This window comes from Centropristis striata, chromosome 20 (genome assembly GCF_030273125.1).
Source record: "Centropristis striata isolate RG_2023a ecotype Rhode Island chromosome 20, C.striata_1.0, whole genome shotgun sequence".
In the NCBI taxonomy this organism is placed as follows: domain Eukaryota; kingdom Metazoa; phylum Chordata; class Actinopteri; order Perciformes; family Serranidae; genus Centropristis; species Centropristis striata.
This window is the reverse complement of record NC_081536.1, coordinates 26347062-26367893: the sequence shown is the minus strand read 5'-3', so window position 1 is coordinate 26367893 and position 20832 is coordinate 26347062. Positions and strand designations below refer to the sequence as shown.

The 20832-nt window shown below is 41.1% G+C and overlaps 1 protein-coding gene and 1 long non-coding RNA gene across 3 annotated transcripts in view; one reads left to right on the top strand and one right to left on the bottom strand.

Moving 5' to 3' along the window:
• Positions 1–20832, top strand: part of birc6 (baculoviral IAP repeat containing 6) — a 100316-nt gene that overhangs the window by 68119 nt on the left and 11365 nt on the right. For both annotated transcript variants that reach the window (XM_059359204.1, XM_059359205.1), the window contains exons 60-69: positions 409–608; positions 1332–1665; positions 1836–2053; positions 3057–3221; positions 3628–3799; positions 13352–13571; positions 14369–14514; positions 16853–16963; positions 17689–17906; positions 20426–20587. In XM_059359204.1, coding sequence (XP_059215187.1) covers positions 409–608; positions 1332–1665; positions 1836–2053; positions 3057–3221; positions 3628–3799; positions 13352–13571; positions 14369–14514; positions 16853–16963; positions 17689–17906; positions 20426–20587 — 1946 coding nt within the window. The remainder of the gene's footprint in view (positions 1–408; positions 609–1331; positions 1666–1835; positions 2054–3056; positions 3222–3627; positions 3800–13351; positions 13572–14368; positions 14515–16852; positions 16964–17688; positions 17907–20425; positions 20588–20832) is intronic.
• LOC131993346 (uncharacterized) lies at positions 6641–8573 on the bottom strand. The gene is made up of 2 exons (XR_009396302.1): positions 8242–8573; positions 6641–7527 (listed from the first exon to the last, which is right to left on the bottom strand). It is a non-coding gene; the product is annotated as an uncharacterized LOC131993346 (long non-coding RNA).

Here is a 20832-nt window from a genome sequence, read left to right as displayed (position 1 = left end):
GATGCCAGGCAGTGCATAATAATAATAATAAAAATGTATAGAGTGCTTTTCAGGGTACACAAACACGCTTTACAGTTAAAACGCAGTTAAAATGCAGTTAAAGATATAAACAAACAAATACAATCAACAACAATGGTCACACATTAAAAGCAGTTCTGAACAGGTAAGTTTTGAGGAGTTTTTCGAAGGTGGATGGATCTGAGCAGTCTCTGATGATTTTGGGGAGAGAGTTCCAGAGGGAGGGGGCGGGTAGGTTCGGTGCGTGGTCCTGATGGGAGGGGCAAGGAGGTTAGCCTCAGAGGAACGGAGGCTGTGGGGAGGGGTTGGGTGATGGAGGAGGTCAGTGAGGCAGTAGGGGGCCTGGTAAAGATGAACATACAACAGGTCTGATCTTTCCTCTCTTTGCAGTGGATCACTGTGACATGCTGAACAGTTGTCCTGAGGACGAACCAATGACACCCAGTGAAGAATGTCTGGATGCCGCAACAGATGAGACCTTGCTGGAGACCAACCCCATCCAGTCACCTCTGCAGGTCTTTGCAGGAATGGGTGGCCTGGCCCTCATCGCAGAGCGGCTGCCCATGCTCTACCCTGATGTCATTCAACAGGTGCGACAAAACATACACAGCCGTATGCACTATGATGAAAGTACCATTAGTAAGTTCAGGGGTAATAGCTTTCCTAAAGAAGTCTTCAAAATGTTTTTTTTTTTTTCAGAAGGTAAGAACAATATATTGCACTTCCATTTATTGCACATTAAACTTTATGGACCTACAATTAGTGTTGTTTTTTTAATTCACACACAACATTTTCATTTTTTTAACCAGAAGTATGCTAAGTTAAATTAGCTTTGGCAAAGATCCTTCACATACAGCAGTTTGTCATCAACAATTGAGTTATAGGAATAATTTATATTCTGATACTTATTTAGTTTTTTTATCTTTCTTTCTTTAGTTGGACTCATATAATATGTTTAACCCATAGCTGGAAATTATTTAGTAGGGTTTTTTTTTGGTAAAAATAAGCATGTCGCAGATACATTAGCAAGGGACACAATATTTTCAGTTTTCACTCTCATTTGCCAAACGTGCTAAAACTGAAAGGAAATTGAATGAGATTGTTTCTGGGATGTTGTTTATTTACACATGTTGACAATTTCTAAAACTTTAGGTAATAATTTGGGGGGTGATTGTTGAAGTTAGTGCAGTAGCTTCTCCGATGTGAAGTTTTTTTATGTCCTTAGTCACCTGTGATAAAAACTGAGCATTGTCTAATATTCACTCTCACCTTTGCTAAAGTTGACCCCAACTTTCCCGGATGGTCGTTTACAGGTCAGTGCCCCAGTGGTGCCCTCCGCCACACAGGAGAAGCCGAAGGACAGTGACCAATTCGAGTGGGTAACCATTGAGCAGTCAGGCGAGCTGGTGTATGAGGCGCCGGAGTCCATTGCTGCTGAACCACCACCCATCAACAAGCAGCAGTCTCAGTCATCTTCATCATCATCATCCTCCGTACAGACCATGTCCCCCATCCCTGCACACTCGCTGGCAGCTTTCGGCCTGTTCCTGCGCCTGCCAGGGTATGCAGAGGTGCTGCTGAAGGAGAGGAAGCATGCCCAGTGTCTGCTACGCCTGGTGCTGGGGGTCACAGACGACGGAGAGGGCAGTAAGTTTGAAAACACTACACAGCTGCCAATACTTTACCAAGAACACTCATTGTATGTGTGGATGTATGTCTTTATATCTTAACTGTTGCTTATATTATCCAAACCAATTAGTGAGATGGTCTGTTAGGAATCTTGTATCTTATAATTGGCTGCTTTGGCATCCCCCCAGGTCATATCCTGCAGTCTCCATCAGCCAACGTGTTGCCCACGCTCCCTTTCCACGTGCTGCGAGCGTTGTTCAGCAGCACTCCTCTGACCACTGATGATGGCGTTCTGCTACGCCGTATGGCTCTAGAGATCGGCGCCATCCACCTCATCCTGGCCTGTCTGTCTGCTCTCAGCCATCACGCCCCCCGCAACCCTAATGCTAGCACCAGTGTGTCTGAGGTATGGCCCACACACACACACACACACACACACACACACACACACACACACACACATTCTTGTACTTCTATCTTTGTGAGGGCCCTCATTGTAATAGTGAATTCCCTAGCATGGTTATAATAGTTTTTGGATTTTTCATTAGTTTTAGTTTTAATTTCATTGTCAATTTTTGTTTTACTTTTTAGATTAAGTTTGCTAGTTTTAGTTTAGTAATTTTTTTTAAAAATGCTTAAGTTTTAGTTTAGTTATTATTAGTTTTAGTTTTTTTGTAATGGGGTATTTGTTGGGTGGGAGATTAAAAGAGGTCACAGTAAATTTTGCCTTTATTTCATTTGCCTTATCCATCTTCATTATGTATGAAAAAAGTTGACAAAGACGAAAACAAAGGACATCTTCACTATAATTTTAGTTCGTTTTGTAACCACACAATACAGTTTCAGTTAATTATCATTATCATGTAACCTTTAACCCTCAAAACAAAGTCTGAAATCTCAAAAAAGCCTTTAAAGAAATGAGGACTGGCCAAAATGTCCTAACTTTGCAAAAATGTCCTCACTCTGTTGGTTAAAAAAGGGTTCTGGTCCTCACTATGTAGGAAGTACAAGAACACACACACACACACACACACATACACACGACCTAAGTGAATAAGTGCCATCTAACAGAGCAGCGATAGTAAGTGTACAATATATGATGGCAGCGACATTCAGAACCATGATGACTAACTGAATGTGTTGTAAAGTGCTTTGAGTGGTTGGTAGACTTACAAAAAGTACCGTATAAATGCAGTCCACTTCCCATTTTAATACACTGGCAACCACTTTCCTTAAAAACATAGAAGAACGTCTAAACATGATAAATAAATACTATAAAAAATATTATTATATTAAGTGATCAAATCCAGAACCCAAACTTATTTGGTACGTTTGGCTTATTTGGTACTTATACTTAACTATTATTCTAAATAAACTACATTATTTAATGTTTGCGTCTGTGTTTACAGCCACAGATATCCAGTTGTCACGGTGCGGGCACCAGTGAGGAGCAGCAGTTGTACTGGGCTAAAGGAACTGGTTTTGGTACTGGATCCACAGCCTCAGGCTGGGACGTGGAGCAGGCCCTCACCAAACAACGGCTGGAAGAGGAACACGTCACCTGTCTACTACAGGTAAGTCTTCCTACCAATGTCTTTAGCTTTACCAGAGACTGTCAACGTTAATGCATAAAAATACTGCAATATTACAAAGAATACTAAGTTAGTTATTGTTTATATTTCCCTTTTTTTCCTGGTTTAGTCCATTACTTTTCACTTTCTAAAGAGCCTATATGTGCTGTTGCATGCTATAATGTGTGAAACCATGACCAGATGATGTGCTATATGCTATACTGCTATATGTGCTTCCAAATTAAGAGTACCTAAAATGTCTTATCTTATCCGTCTACCATGGTGACATAGCATGGTCTAAGACCGAGATTGTCCAACTGTGGTCTGTCTTTACATTTGTCAATTTATATAAAATTAAGTTTTAGTAGTAATTTGTCTTACAGGATGTCTACATTGTTTTGTTCACTAGGTCTTGGCAAGTTACATCAACCCAGCAGGCTCCAGCAGCTGCCACAGTGTTGATGCCTCTTCAGCAGACAGCAGAGCTCACAACAGCTCGGCACTGCCAGCAGTGCTGCAGGAGCTGTTAAGCCAGTCCTGCCTCATCCCTGCCATGTCCTCTTACCTACGCAACGACTCAGGTAGGTTCCATGTTTTTACAAATGAAGGCTAATACACACAAAGTAAAAGAGGTAGAATTGTGACATTTAGCGTGGCTGAGAACACTTTTTGTACCCCCCATTTTACATTTGGGTGCCACTGGTTGGCTAGGGAAACATTTTTTAAAACTCCATGTATTTCCATATAATAGAGTAGCTACAGAGCACAAGGAAAAGTTGAAAATGCTTTTACTATATATAAAAAACAAATGGAGGATGGTCGACCTGTCAAACTTCAAAGGACAAGTCTGTGGCCTAGACGTTAAAGAACTGGGCCTTGAACTGGAGGGTTGCAGGTTTGAACACCAGGGCTGAGGTGCCCTTGAGCAGGCACCTGGTGTATAAAGGAATGGGTTAAATGCAGAGGTTGAATTTCCCCGTTGGAATGAGGAAATATCTGAATCTTATTTTAATGATATAATCCAATCATAATTTGTTTTTATACTCAAGAATGAAGACTTGATTTGTCCTTCTCATGTTATTGTAATTAATGCTTAGCAAATTTGTGTGGAATGAGTGGATTCTTTTTTTCCCCCCAAAGTTATGTATGAGTGTTGGATTTTTGATAAGCGCTTGTTGTATTTAGTGCAGTATAATATTATACTGGTGTGCCTTAAATTGCATGTTATCAGCGTAAAGTATGTAAAGAACAAATGGAGCCTATTTTCATTGAGATAGCATGACGTCAGAGGTCACATGACCACTTTGAAAATCACCATGAAACATCAAATAATTTAATCTAACTTTGCAGCGTTATTTCAACAACTTCCCGACATGATATCATGATTCACATGGTGCCTATAGATTCCTTAGGTCTTGTAGTTTCATAATGATAATCGGATCCAGAATATTTCTGAAATTGAACGGCCTGCAGTTAAAAAAAATTATGAATACGTGCAAGGAAAGACTTTCAGCATGGGTTGCCAATTACACGATAGATCAGAACAGATTTATAGTAATGAATGGGTGACACATTGGGTGACAAATTCAACAAGACTATTCATGATGATAGACATCTTATCTGTAGCTGGTGTTACAACAGCCAAGTTAATGACATTCTCAAGTCCACCTCTCCTAATGATGTTGGTATTGGCTTTGTAAGTCGAAGTGTACATTGGTGTAAGTGGTTTCATATTGATCAGGTGAGCTAAAACCTTTTTTAAATGTCACCTCCCAAGCATCACACAGAGCTTATAAAACTCAGGGAGCAGAGCTCTATGCACTCAGATACTCGAGCCAAACTTAAACACAAGAGAACCAAGGAGCGTGGAAATCAACAGTACTCTTGGCCTTAATTTACATTGTCGTAGATGTGGGGGATCAAACACTTGTGCTCACGAGATTGGATTCAATTATCTGCCGCATTAAAAACACCCTACCTCTCTGCGGGAAATAAATCCACTCTAAATGGAGCCTCATTTCTCCTTACCACCTCTAACCCTTTTTATTTGCACTTTATAGTCCTACCCTACCTCCCAGCATGCAAGCCTTTATTTCTAAATACTATTCCCCCTCGCAGCCCCTTCAGCATAGCATGTTGTTCCACATTAATCATCTGTGTCCTGGGATGCATTCCTGTTTCCCGCCATTAACTAGCACTCCATCACAAGAAGCTACGTCATTAGTGAGAGGTAACACCTGTTTCTGTATGAATTAACAGACGGTTAAATAAAAGGATACAATGCACTGCTCACCCTCTGCCGCCCAGAGAGTGCAGTGCTCTCAGTCACCAGAGCATCTGTTCAACAGCGCTCAAAACTTTAGGAAGATCCAGTTTGTGTGCCACAGTGTGTTCTGTCAGTGACTATTACGAACACACTACTGTCTGTGCACTGTGCTGGCAGCATGCCTGTTGTGTGTATGTGTGGTGCTGTAACAGTCTGTAGCGTTGGTGTGCGTGACTGTAAACCATCATGTGGCAGATAAGATTTAGGATATATATATTAAACTGATCTCCTGGTAATGGTTATGGTTGATTGAAGCAACTCAACTGTTTTTGTGTGTGTGTGTAGCACTACATCCTTTTCTTTTCGGCTGCTCTCTATAAATCATCCATGATAAGATTTACATTTAATGTAAGCTGTAGCATGTGGCACCACTGAGTTATGGCTACTTTGGTCGATTATTCACATTGACCCTCATTTATCAAACCAGCGTAGAAACCAGTGCAGATCTGATCGTATATTTGGTCTTACAACAGGGTTCACGTGTGATTTATCAAACGATCGTATCTCTCCAATCAAAGCGTGAGAATGATCGGCTGTTGATAAACAAGCCTCATTTAAATACCACACTCTAATATATATAATGTATATATATAATATATACCTGATTCAGATGGCTCGCCTCCAGAGTTTACAACACCGAAGGATGCAATATGGCCAAAAAGAGGATTCTTTTTTCCCCCTAAAGTCAGCTTTATTATCAAAGTGCACTGTTACAAATGACAACAGGGATCATCACTTTAATTACAAGAAGCCATGTTGTGCTTCTTCTCCACGACTAAGGCTCTCAAACACAAATGTTGGATTGGAATAAAGATGTTTGCCGCTCTGGTTGCAAAGCTCACTTAATTTTAACAGCACTATCAGTGGCTAATACTTGTGGGATGTAGCATGCATCAGCCAGCAGAGGGAAACTATTTTTATGTGATTACAACTATATTGTTCCTGAACCAGTTTGGCATCAATTCATCATTTATAAAAATAAAAATAAAGCATTTTTGAGACAGGACGAGATCGCTGAAATTACCTTGAATCAACACGAAAAAATGAATCAGAGGACAGAGATGCAGAGAAAGAAAGAACATAGACCCAGTTCATCTTATATGTATATCAGCCACATGATTTAATGACTATCTGATCTCATACTTCATTATCTTGCTTATTTAACAGACCTGACAGAAGCTACAGTACAACAATTCCCCCTGAAGACAGGTTGAATTTGGTGGCCAATAGTGGCTCCAGAGAAGCTTCCCAGCATAGTTCTTAGCTCTCCATCGGCTTTTAGTCTTGTTGCTTAAAAGCCCTTTGATGCAAAAAGCACTTATACTCCCGTTGTTTGAAAATTAGGTAAAAATACATTAAAAAGCATTACTGTTGTCCACAAGAATGTTTTGTTTGCTTATCATTCCACTGAGTCCAGCTGCCCAAGAGAAAAAATCCAGTGGAAGTGAGTATTTCATATGAGGCCACAGGGGAATCAGTCTTGGATGGGAGCTGGCTTGTGTCTGTCTGGCTCTGCTCACCCTGCTACTAGCATGGCCCTGTGTCTGCCATGTCTTTCAACCCTTTGTTATCTCCCCGGCTCATGGCTGTGACTTGGCAATATTGCTTCGGCCTTATCCAGTCTGTCAAGTTTCCACTTCCTCTCTTTAGAAAAGATTTTCATGTCAAACTTCTTTCCCCAACACGTGTCAGTTTCTAATGGATCCCTTCCCGAATGCTCACGTCCTCCTTTCTTTTCTCCGTCTTTTTTGATGGCTGGTTTTAAGAAATCCTTTGTCTTTTGGCTTTGGCGCATCACAGTGTGGTGTAGATGTAAACAAAAACGATAACAAAGAGGTTAAGGAATGTGCCTACTATGCCTAACGTTGCCAATATGGACTCCTCCTGCTCCTCCTTGACCTCCAGAGTGCGCACATCCTCAATGGTGATGACTGTGGTGCCCATGATCCTGATTCTCACCTAACCTGGCAAGGGGACACTTATCTGGAATAAAAGGGAAATTATAGAGACCATGTCAGAAGTTGTCACCAATGCATGGAAAGTAATAACCAAACTTTAGCATGCTGGTTTCAAAGCTTAGCATTGCTTATTTTGTCCTCCTACTCCTGATAATCTACCTGTTATTGCACAGAAAACTGTCCCAAACCTGGGTTTGGGTCTGGGTTCTGTTAGCCTCTAAGCATAAGAAACCAAAGGAAAATCCTCAAACCAAAAGAAAATCAATTGTTATTCAAAGAAAACAAAAATCATTCAGAGCAGAGGGCAGGTTAGATTGCAAACACCAGCGTTTATGACCTGCCACAGCTTGAAGCAGAGCTCCCTGACAACAGCTAGATTAATGCTCAGCATCATCCTTGCATGATCTGCAATGAAAATTGCCACCAGTAATGCTCAATGGTGATCCCCCATGTCAAAAATATGCATGATTTAATGCTGCCTTTTAGAGCTTCCTCACACCAGCCTACTTTCCCACCTCCCCTTTTGAGGAGTCCTAAAAGAAAAGGACAACAGAGCTGGAGATGGTGTTGTTCATAAGAGGAATGTGTAAGAAAAAGGTAAACAGGATCATTCTTAGCTTGCGCTCTTACGTGAATGTAACCAAATTCATCAATATCCCCTTCAACAGCACAGTATGCGTTACTAAATTCACCAAAACAGACAAAGAAAAAGCCATTGTATTAAGAAAAAGCGGCTTACCCTAAGGCGTCTAAGGTGTAAGACAAAAGCATCCAGCATGCTTTTTGGATCCTCACTGAAATACCATGGCTTTAAAGGCATGCCCTTTGTGGAGACTTGAGGGAGAAGGGGAGAGAGAGTGGCTATGTAGCAACAGTCTCAGTGCCTGCAAGCAACACACAAAGTGACGGAGAGAAGAATGGAAGGTAGTAGTGCCACAATGACTTTGCAGTGCTCAGAAGCTCTTCCATTAAACCCTTCTTGTGTCATTTCTCCACTCCTCCGCTCTATAGTGCCACCTGTCAGTTGAAGCCCCCACCCCTCAACCTCTCCTTTGTTAAAGTTGCCCCTCACAAGTCTTTGTAGTCTGTTGGGTTGTTTTTAGCGGATTTGCATTGCTGCTGCTAAAGCGCTAGCAGCCTCTTTTGAGGGGGTGAGGAGATACCCTCTCCCCATCTGCCCCCTCCCAGCTCCACACCGTCTCTCCCATCCTCTCTGTCTGCTCTCTCTCTCTCTCTTGAGTTCTCTATCACTGCTTTGCCTAAACTCCTCCAACACCTTCCGCAGCTTATCAGTAGATCTACTCACAGCCTTGTTCCCTTTCACTTTTCCACTGGGGAACAGTGCAATTAGTGCCCTTCAAAAAAAGCCTCTTGCCCATCACTGATGCCCCATGGTAACCATGCCAACACTGTGCATGATAATGTCAGATAAGCTGATAGTGTCTCCGTGACACCCAGCCTGTGCTGAGCTAGGTAAGAGTAGTCACGTCCCTGAATTAGTAGAGTCTGGCAGGTGAAAATCCAGAATAGGAGGAAAAGCTGCAAAATCCCCTGGAGCAGGCATCCGTAGAAAGGCAAATACAACTGGAGCGGCAGACAGTCGCCATGGCAATATGGATCTTCATCTACAGACAGTGACAGCAGTGTACCGCTAGGTCTCCAACACCAGCTCGTCTCCGTGGGAGGAATGTGCATTGCATAACCAAGCAGAATGATGTCGAAAAAGGGAGATCAGATTCTGATGGCCGTGGCAATGAAGGAGAAAGAGCATGAGAATGAGAGGGAGAGAGGGAGGGTAAGAGGAAGAGATGGGGAGGAGGGAGGGAGAACTAACTGATCACGCTTCCTCTTGTCTCCTCCTCTACAACTGCTTAAGGGGCTTGTCGAGCGCACACACAAGCACACAGCTGTAGAGATAACACCTAACCAACAAAAAGATTAAAAAAAACCAACAGGACTTGAATTTAGCCCAACTGACCCACACACTGCTCTGAGTTCAGTAGAGCCCATCATAAGCTACTTTTGTTCCAGAAGACCTGTGGAGAGAAGAATGGAGGAGGAGGTGCAAAAATAGACAAGTGGGAAATAAAGGATGCTTGAGGTTGAGTTGAAGACAAAGAGACAGGCAGCTGAAAGCTATATATGTATATGTGTATATATATGTATATATATATATATATATATATATATATATATATATGTGTGTGTGTTTGATATTTATCTACAAAGAGTGGCTTCTGAAACAAAGACACCATGCCTTGTGAGCTCTCTATGCCTTTCTTTTGCCTTTAAATTCCCTTCCTCTATTTTCCGCACAAATATTTAGGTACATATAGTTAATTTCTCAGTTCCCAGCTCCATGCTGAATTTCCAGGGTATTAAATGTGAAAAGCTGCATTCTCTTTCAGTTTATGTACATGAACTGAGGTCAGCGTAGTTGGACTGCATTCTTAATAGATGTCAACAGGCTTCTGATCCAGTCAGCTCATTTTCCTAGCATTATGACTCACTCACACACGACTCTCCTTCCCCCTCACTCACATCATCTTGTTGTTATTTTTTATTCAGGTGGGCCTGAAGCCTGCTCATTCAGCCAGAAGCACAGGGTAATTCCTTGAATGTGCAAGATACATTTTGGTTAGAAATTAATTACAGATACACGAATCCACGTTTTTCAGTTCCAAGCCGTTTCTTATACCTGAATTTAAATATCTAATAATGCCGATAGCAAGACTTTTTGTATAAAATTGGCAGTGCATTGCAATTTTGCCTTAAATTTAAATATATTTCATAGTAAGTTATTTAAGTAAGTTATGATGTTAAGACATCATTTCTGGGATGGCTTCAACTTGGCTATTTTCTTGGTCATGGTATGAACATTCATCCTGTATCATCAGTTTCACAATCCTTCTACAGGGATTTATCTGGACCCCCAAGTCCATTCCCTCCAGCATCCCAGTCATATGGATTGGAGTGCCCTTAGATATCCTTTGGGCTGATCATAAAACAATTACACTTGTGAGATTTAGTCTTGGACTTAGCAACACTAAGTTATCACAAAAGCGAGGGATAGGGCTGTCAAGGAATATTCAAAATTGGAAAATGTAATCAAATATTAAAAAAAACAAAACAGATTTGATTGTGAAAATGTATATAATTGACTGTGGAAAAAACACATCAGCGGCTGCTTTGCGAGTGGGCTCACTGCGTCAGGAACAGGTCACAGGAGTAGCACTTGCACAGCATCACTCACTGCTGAAAGTGAGACGTGACCAGGGTTGTCAGACCTAAAAAAGAAGAAACAGAGTTTCAAGAAATAACTCATTTGAAAAAACAAAAAATGCAACAAAAAAAAACAATTTTACCCCGTCAAGCCGTTTTCAGCATTTTACATGTGTGACACACTGTTAAGCCTGCTCCTAAAACCTTGGACCAGATGTGATCCATTCTAAGCATCTTGCAAAACAAGGCTTCCTGGTGTAAAATACAGTGAAAAGCCCAAAAACTATTCTCTCCATTTGCAGCATTTACTTTGTCTCTGAATGTTGTCACAACACCTGCTTTTTTTCCTGATCATTGATGGCCGAATCCACCCTCACCCTGTCCAGTGCAAGAGACATTTGTTGTTGTGGTATGAATGTGGCCAGTTGAGCTACATCAGAAATCTCTGCTGTCATTTGTTGAAAAACCGAAAATGTCAGGACACATGATTTTCGCTGCCTTCAGCATGCATGTCTTCACAACTCACCGTCAGAGTATGGCTTTGATGCTCACACTGTTTAGTTAGCAATAAGGTATCTAGCTTTCCAAGCGATATATTTTATGTAACTCATTTAAAACTAGGTAAAGCCTGATTTTCACTGGGCTGTGCCGCGACCACCGTTGCTGATCGTTGCCACTCTAATCAATGAGAACATTTCCACCGGGCGCTCCGCGTAATGTCTCAGCAGCGTCCCAGCCGCGGCTCTCCGCTCAGCAGCGCAATCAATCGGTTGCACTTGAAGCACTGTTAGAAGCACTGTGATTACTACAGGTCAACACTGCCACGGCCGTTACACGCCCGGTGGAAATCCCCAGTTAGGCTAGCGTGGCCAACAGGGACACATTAAAATACAACAGAAGTGTCTTTATTTCAAGCAGTCGTGACATATCCAACACTATCTCATCATAAGCCGTACTGCTCACATCTAGGGCCCCCCATTTAGTATTGATCAGATTGAGCATTGCAACTCGCAACACCCCTGTCTGTATGGCTCTCTGAAGGCCCTAAATCACAGAGTGGAGGCTCGTTTTTATAGAAGCACTGTGATGACTACAGATCAGCACTGCCAAGATGGTCATAGCTGTGATGGATATCCAGCTTCTTTGGTCTACTTTCCTTTTGCTCAGTGGAGAACAGGGTCTGAGAGAGTTTTCTCTTTACTCTTGGTTCTGTATAGAGTTTATTGAATGTCATAATAATGTAAGTTTATTTTCAGGGGAATGTCAGGAAAAGTGATTCCTTTTTTGTTGTTGTTGTTTGACATAGTTTTATACTAGGGAAATGTTGAAATTCCATGTCTCTCTCAGTAAGTAAACCTTACCCAATTATTGGTGTCATAAGGCAAAATGAAAATAACAATTAATGGAAGTGTGCTTATACGGACACTGACCAGCCAGAGCATGTGAGCGGAGCAGAGGAGTGATAATTCACACTCCTTCCACGTCAGTGTGATGCTTTGGGCAATGCTCCTCTAGGGAACCTTGAGTACAGTCTTTCATGTGGATGTTACTTTGACACGTAGCAACTTAACTTCTGTCCAAAAGGATCTGCTGCTAAACATCTTGGTGCCAGTTGCCACAGCACACCTTCAGAGGTTATGTGGTGTCTCGAGGGGTCAGAGCTGTTTTGGTTGCAAAAGGGGGACCTACACAATATTGGGCAGGCCGTTATGTTATGGCTGATTGGTGTATATTCATATGGGTCATTCTGTTTATATCTCTCAGCTCGCTTGTCTAATAAAAGCAAAATTCCATAGAAATAAAGATGAGTAGAGAAATGAATGAATGAGATGAGAAAAAACAAGTAATGCATTACTTAAGTCAGATCACATTGTGACCCCCAAAGTTATATTAAGCTACCCAATATTTGTTCTCCCAGAATTGGTGATTATCTTGATGAAAGCATTTCCGTAACCAAATAACTATGCATGATGTGGAACAAGGACACAGTGCATTGTTGACTATACATTTCTTTTTGTCGTAATCCAATTACTGTATGTATGGGTGTCTGTTATTTTTAGTAGGTAGCCATGGTTCACTAACATCATAGTATATATAACATTCTTGTATCACAATATCTCAGAACTGCCACTGCAAAGCTGGCAAAAAATAATGTGAGGCAGGGGAAAAGTAACAAAAACACATTATATATTGTGTCCTCCATTAAGGTCAACACAAACTGTAAAATAACTGCAGGATTTCGTCAACACTTGCTGAATGGAGTGCTATTCAACAGCAGTGCTCTCAGTGTTGCCACTGGTGGCTGGGAGCTTGGTAAAGAGAATGCCATTTCATTGTGACATAGCATCTGGTCACCAGTCATAGCACTGAGCCCATGAAAAGACATTTCATGCTCCAGAGTAAGTCATTTTTGTAAGAGTAATTAAGAGTTTTCTGAGCTACTCTGTGACTGAAATGTTTGATTTTCAAGGTGCCTGATCATTTATCTATCAATATATGCTTACCAATTTTAATAGTGTTATAGTCAAATAGGGATCTTTTCTAAAAAGAAAAAAAAAGGAACCTTTGTCCCTTTCTTCCTCTAGCCTTTGAGTATCTAACACTTCTGGTCTCTGGTCTCTTTGCAGTTCTGGATATGGCACGTCATGTGCCCCTATATCGGGCTCTACTGGAGCTGCTGAGGGCCATTTCCACCTGCACAGCCCTGGTTCCCCTGCTGCTGCCTCTCTCTGGAGACCAGGGACAGGACGAGGAGGAGGATGAAGAACAATCTGAGGGACAGACCTCTGTGGGGATGCTGTTGGCCAAGATGAAGACATGTGTCGACACTTACACCAATCGCCTTAGGTAAGATAGTCAGGGGTATTATATGATAGGACAGGGGAATTCAATTAAAATTCCAGGTCAAAACATTGATTGTTCAATTCAAAAATGCCTTTATCAACCCTAATTCCATTGCACATTATTTTAACTAAAGGGATATTGTATACCCACAGGAACACTAAACCATAGGAAGCCTTGACCACAAACACTTGTACTTGATCTCACAACCACACAAAAAAGCTTTAATGGAAGAAGAGCCTGAGGGCATATAGCCAGTCAGGGAGACTGATCATTGGGATTGTCTCAGCCACTCTGGCCTTAGCAGGTCCACTGAGCTTTAGCCCAAAAACCACAGTAAGAACAAAACAAACTCCATGTTATTTTGTAACAGAAATAAAGTGCCAGTCATTTGTATTATGTCTTCCAAAGGTACACCCACTGAGATTGTATTCACCTACAAATACTTGGCGTCAAAAGTCTTTTATTTTTTAGAAACAAATTGTTTTTCATAGTTTACCAGCATGATTCCCATTAATGTAAAGTCTGCAGAGAATATCTGCAGGGGCCTGTTCTTGTTCTCATTTATAGTTTTATAGCTTTAAAGTTCATAGACATAACAATTTGGCAATGCACTTATCACTTTAGGAGCTGTGTCCTATGTATAAATGTTCTGTTGTAACTTTGTGTTGTATTGCTGTATGTCCCTTAACAGGTCTCTCTAGAAAATGAAACCCAATTTCATGTACACATGTATATTTCTGAAATCAAAGTTATCAAACAGCACTCAGTATTACATGCCTGTCTATTTGTGTGTATTTCAGGTCAAAGAAAGATAAGAGCAAATGTGTGGTGAAGACAGACAACTCTGATCCAGAGCCTGAGGGTTTGACTCTGCTGGTGCCTGACATCCAGAGGACAGCTGAGATAGTATACGCTGCAACTACAAATCTACGGCAGGCCAACCAGGGTATGTATAAAATACAAACATGTGACTTTATTGCCAAACACTGACCGCTGACTTCACATTTTCCGGACTGTCTGATCCAAATCAAGTGGATCAAATAATATAAAAATATTTGAAGAGGGGCGTGTACGAAGGTGTAGGGCTGGAAATCTACTCAAACTATTATTTCTTATTAGTTGAACAGTTGGCGGTGAGATGTAAGATGTAAACATGGAAATAAACAGCAACATGGAACCAAACGCAAACCGAGTACCTTTAATTATACCGGCCGTAATCTGCTCTGGTGTTCATCAGACTAATTTGGAGAGAAATGCTGCGATCAGACAGCTATAGAATCAGAGAGGGGCCTTGATGCTCCTAACACTATCTGCTTCTACCACAAAGTTTACCTTTGCGGTAGAAGCAAATCATGGTAGGAGCATATTAACCCTGAATCGGGCACTCATTGAAATACTTGCAAATTCCAAATTTCAACCCTAGAGAATATTGGAGGATATTACATACTGCCAGAATATGGACTGTGGAATGTGTAAAAAAAAAACCTACAAGAAAGAAATGTGCAGATTTATGAGATTTAAAGTGGTGAATCTGCAAGAAAAAAGTTGCTATCCCCCCACTTTTTTCTCGTAAATCTGTGACTTTTTTTCTTATAGATTTGCCACTTTAATTTCGAAATATTGACATAATGAGAGACACAGAGAGACATGTGGACCCCATTTTGGATATCCGCTGAAGTTACCAAATACGGTTCTTCGCCCGTTAAAGGGTTATTGAGCAATATGTTGATAATTATGCAGTGACAGATTGGCTTTAGCTCAGTGGTAGCCTACAGAATGAAACTGAAGGAAACAAATTTCATCTTTTTGCTATTATCTGTGTACATCTCACAAAATGCCTGCACAGGTAGCCCAGAATACACTGTGTTTTGGTTGATTTCCTTTAATTGGGTCGGATCCTGGCCGGGTTACGTTCACAGTGCAAACGAAACCACACTAGGATCCGTTTGGAAACAGACCGAGACCCTCTCTGCAAGTGTCCTCGGACTGGTGAACACCAGAGTACGATTGAAGCATTCACAAGCAACCAAACGAACCGTGACAAGGATCGTTTTGATCAAGTTCAATTAAAACAGACTAAACTTTGGATTGTGAAAGCTCCCTAATTTCATCTGAATCCCTCAGTTCTAGTTTAATTTTAAATTTTTAAAAGGGCGGTGAAGGTCTGGTTTTGAGCCACAGGTTAGGCACACTTACCTAAGCTGTTGCCTAAAATTGTAAAGGGCAATTCAATTGTATTACTAGTACATCTTTCCTACATGTTAACTTTTATGAGAGAGTGTTAGAACATTGTTTAATAAACTGAACCAACCTTTAAAGACACAGGGGCCCTTAAAGTTGGCCCTCATTGGATAGCTGCCCCTCCAATGTTTTTTTGGTAATCGCAAAACTACCATTGATTATCAAAAAAACAACAGTTATGTTTGTATACTGTTTTCCACATATAATATAGATTTGGTCCAAAATATGCAAACCACACTGTGTGTGTGTGTGTAAACTGTGTTTATTCTAAAGACAATCTTAGTCTGCTGACTAGCTGTTGATTCCTGCACCAAGCTGGCTGGCTAGCTATCCAGGTAGCACTATCTGATTACTTTGTTTCACCCTCACTACCCAAAGCTCATGACCATAGGTGAGGATTGGAACATTGAAGGACTAGTAAATTGAGAGATTTGCCTTCCGCCTAGCTCCTCTTTCACCACAACAGCCTGGTACAGGGCCTTTGTCACTGCTGACATTGCACCAATCTGCCCATTTATCTCGCGCTCCATTCTACCCTCACTGCTGAACAAGATACTTGATCTCCTTCACTTGGGGCAGTAACTCACTCCCAACCCGGGGGGCCATTCCACTGACTTTGAGCAGAGAACCATGGCCTCAGACTTGGAGGTGCTGACTCATATCCCAACCGCTTCACACTCGGCTGCAAACTGTCCCATTTCAGGTCTATTGAATCCAACAGAACCACATCATCTACAAAGAGCAAAGACCCAATTCTGAGGTCACCAATCCGAACACCCTTCTTTCCCTGGCTACACCTTCATATCGTGTAGATTTGAATTTGCAGTTTGTGATCTCACTCTCTTTCAAATAAATTTGGCTATTCCAAAAGTTTTTTTACAACCTTATTCTCCATCAATTCCTGACTTGAGATTTCAGTGATTACTGTGTTGAGTATAATATTATTGTAACCAATAGAACCGATGGCCAGAAAAGAAAAAACGTGTAATAAACTGTATTTTCTTTTGTCTTCATGATTGTTTTTTCCTCCATCCCCTAATCAGAGAGGAAGCTGGTGGAGTCTTCAAGAAAGGTGTCAAGTCGGCCCAAGCCCCTGTCCATTCTACGCTCTCTAGAGGAAAAATATGTAGCTGCCATGAAGAAGCTGCAGTTTGGTAAGTTTGTATGTTTGCTTTGGGAATGATGTATAGTTGCGTGCACATTTATATAATCAAAGAACCATACTGTTGTTTATTTTTGAAAAAGATCTGTGTCTTTAGGAGTGGTGGTCTTCCAAAAAGGGTCAACTATCTTTCGTCTATCACTCTCCATTCAGCCATATCATTTAGTTGTCACACCAGTTTTGTAATTGATTTTAGAGTAGCTTGGTGTCTGAAGTAATTGCAAGTGACAAGGTGGGGGCTATAATTTAACTCACTTTGACAAAACATTGGGTTGTATGGTTACATTTACATTACTGTGGATATGAGTGTGTGAAGGTGATAATAAGGATCATTGGACATGTTGGAGGCAGCTTGTTAAGTTGGCTGTTACTAAAGAATTGGGTCCTTCCCTTTTGACTGATGCTGTATCCATGTTTCGACTGGTCTCTGGTAATGCCACTACTACTGTGGACTAAATATGATTACTCTATTCAACTGGCATTACTAGATGGCAGTTGAACTAGGGACATGCAAGACAAGTTAAAATATGCTTTGAACTCCTGTTCAAACTAACCCCAGAATGCTACATGTTCCTCTATCAATATTACTGAAGAAAGAACATATTGTCCAGTAAGTAATCCTTTTTAAAAAAAAAAAAAAAATATGGGAGGGAGGACAGGACAGGACAGTAATACTCACATTGAAGCTCTGCTCACCCTGGTCTTCATTCTTTCCAGACACCTTTGAAATGGTCTCCGAGGACGAGGATGGAAAAGTGATGTTCAAGGTCAACTACCATTACATGTCTCAGGTGAAGAACGCCAGTGATTCAAACAGTGCAGCCCGATCCCGTCGGCTCGCCCAGGAGGCCGTCACCCTGTCCACCTCTTTGCCCCTGTCTTCCTCTTCCAGTGTCTTTGTCCGCTGTGATGAGGAGAGACTGGACATCATGAAGGTAAAGTACCACCTGGACCTGCTATATCATTAAAGTGTCATTGTATTGTCTGGTGGGTACAGGCTTGTACCTGGTTTGGAAACTGATTAAGACTGATAGAACACTGATGCTATGATAATTTGTATGGTGGTTCTACTATACAACATGTCATTAAAGCTCTTACTCATTCCCCCAGTGACATTGAATTAATGGCGCTCAACCCTCAAGTTGATGAATGTCTGATGTCAAAATCCTCATCTGTAGTTTCAACTGAAGAACATTCAATACGGCAGCACATCAATAACAAAGTCAAACAAAATAGAAACCGATCACACCAGTTTAATAAAGCATTTTTATAGCAGTAGCTCTGTCACAAATTGTAGACAAAAGCCACCAAGTCATGCATTTTTAAGAATGAAAAAAAAGTATTAAAAAGGTATTAAAAGGTATTAATTTCACCAAAAATCAAAACCATAACAGACACTTCTGTATTGGAGACTTGGTGTGATCCAAAGTGTGGTGTAAAGGAAATATCTTTCCCCATAGCCAAAGGCCCTGTCACAGCAGTGCACTGTTTCGTTGTGCAAACATGTTCATACAGACCTCCCAGTTTTTTTTCCCAACAATAGCATGCCCTAGGGAGCAGCATCAGCAGAAAGGGGCAGTGGCCGATGAGGTAGAAATCTCATGATCTGTGAGGGGTCAGTACATCCTTGTACTGCATCCTTAGATTAGTACAATATTAGACACAATTGGTTTTAGTCTGGAAATGCTTCCACACCAGACTTTGAAAGTGCAGTGAATGTTATTGTCAAAATAAACTTAATGCACGAACCATGCAGAACCCCTTCAACAAAGTCTGCAAATTTAGTTGCGAAGTCATCTCATTGTTGCAAGTCCAGAGAGCACTGCTCAAGACTTGTATAGTGGTTTTGACAAGCGTCTGGATGTTTGCATTAATCTGAAAGAAAAACACATTCACACTCATTGTTTGAGTCATTTGTGGACTTCACACCTATGGTATACCCACTCAAGGGATTTCTCACTTTGTTTAAACATTGTCTGTGCCCCTGGTAAGAGGTGCAAGGCAATGCTGCACTTCCTCCACAGACCTCACTTGCAGGATAGCCTAAACAATTGGGAATAGAGTACCTGTGATGCATTTGGCAGTTTTCACCACCCTCTGCAGTGCTCTCGGATCCGAGACAGGGCAATTGTCATACTATACTGTGAAGCAATTGGTAAGGAGGCTTTCAGTAGTGCAGAGGCAGAAGTTCACCAGAATCTGAGGAGACAGGTGCACTTTCTTTAGCTGCTTTAGAAAGAAGAGTCAATGTTTGTCGAGTCAATTCATATCCTCTTCCACTCCTCTTTCAAATCTGTCTTCTCTGTCCAGTATGTGTGTGTTCCTGTCTTCATTGTGTTTAGTGGTTGCTTTGTCTGGAACTAGAAACTAACTGGAAAAACATTGGATGAGAGAAATAAACGTCTGACATAATATGATGTAAATTTAGTTCATACATGGTTGGTAGCGGTGTCTGCAGCAGTATGGTCAACTGGTAGACACGAGTGGTTCACCATTTATTTACAGTATGGGCTGTGCACCCCCAAATGCCCACCACTCGTCATTTTGAGCACTGCTAAAGTCAAATGAATGTAAAATCAATGTGACTTCTCCTAGATCTGATGGTTGTAGTTGGTCCCCAGTGAACTTTTACATATTTTGTACACAAATATCGTTATACTAATGGTCTAAAATTACGTGAAATGCCATATTTTAAATGGAAAACACAAGCCATTTTCATTGGTGGGTTCCTTCAAACGCCCCACCAAATATGTGCACAAGCTTTCCACTAATGTAGGGAAAACTGCAAGTAGGTTCATGTACCAGCCTGATGCTAGTCCAGGGGAATTGTGTTACAATATTTACAAAACCTAAATATATGAAGCCTATCCTGCAAGTATGGATTGGGTTTTAAGCTGGCTGCTATTAGAGATGTTATCCTTGATTTTAATTATTTGTTTGTATTTACATATACACTCACCGGCCACTCTATTAGCTAGCAAGGTGTACCTTTATAAAGTGGTGGTATGGTCTGCTGCACATTCAAAGTCATTTAAATCTCCTGTCTTCCTCATTCTTGCTCGCTTTGAACTTCAGCAGGTCGTCTCCACCATGTCTGCTAACTAAATATATTGAGTGGCTGCCATGTGATTGATATTTGCAGTTGAACAGGTTTACCTCATAAAATGCCCTTTAAGTGTATTCAGGTCCTTAAAATGCTTGTTTCTTTGATCAATGAGCTGAGTGCTGTACAAAAAGTGGTCTCTTTCTTTGCCAATATCACTTTTTTTTTTGCCTTGTTGTTAATGACGTTGTCAAGTCTGAAAGAGAGCCAGCACTATTTCATAACACTTCCTTGTGTTTTGCCCTTTGATTGTTTTGCCCATGTTGACTGTTATCAGCTCATCCACCTTTTTTAACTGATTAACTTTTTGGTCTGGTTTTATGAAATCTTCTCCTCTCTGTGTATTTTCAGGTTCTCATCACAGGCCCAGCTGACACCCCATATGCGAATGGCTGCTTCGAGTTTGATGTATATTTTCCCCAAGACTATCCCAACTCACCTCCGCTGGTCAACCTGGAGACCACCGGCGGACACAGTGTGCGCTTTAACCCTAACCTCTACAATGATGGCAAAGTAGGTTGAAAAAGGCTCAAAGTCTGTTAATATTGGTCTCCAGTCAAGTAAATGTATCCATAATGAGCAGTTGCTATAATACATACCTGGGGCTGGAGTAGAGCTAAAGGTCATTCAGCACACCGACGAGGGATGGATAGCATAACAAGCTTGGGTTGTTAATGTCGCATTAACAATTATTATTACAATTATTATTAATTATAACAATTATTGGATGGAACTATTCCCCAACCTAATTTTTGGAT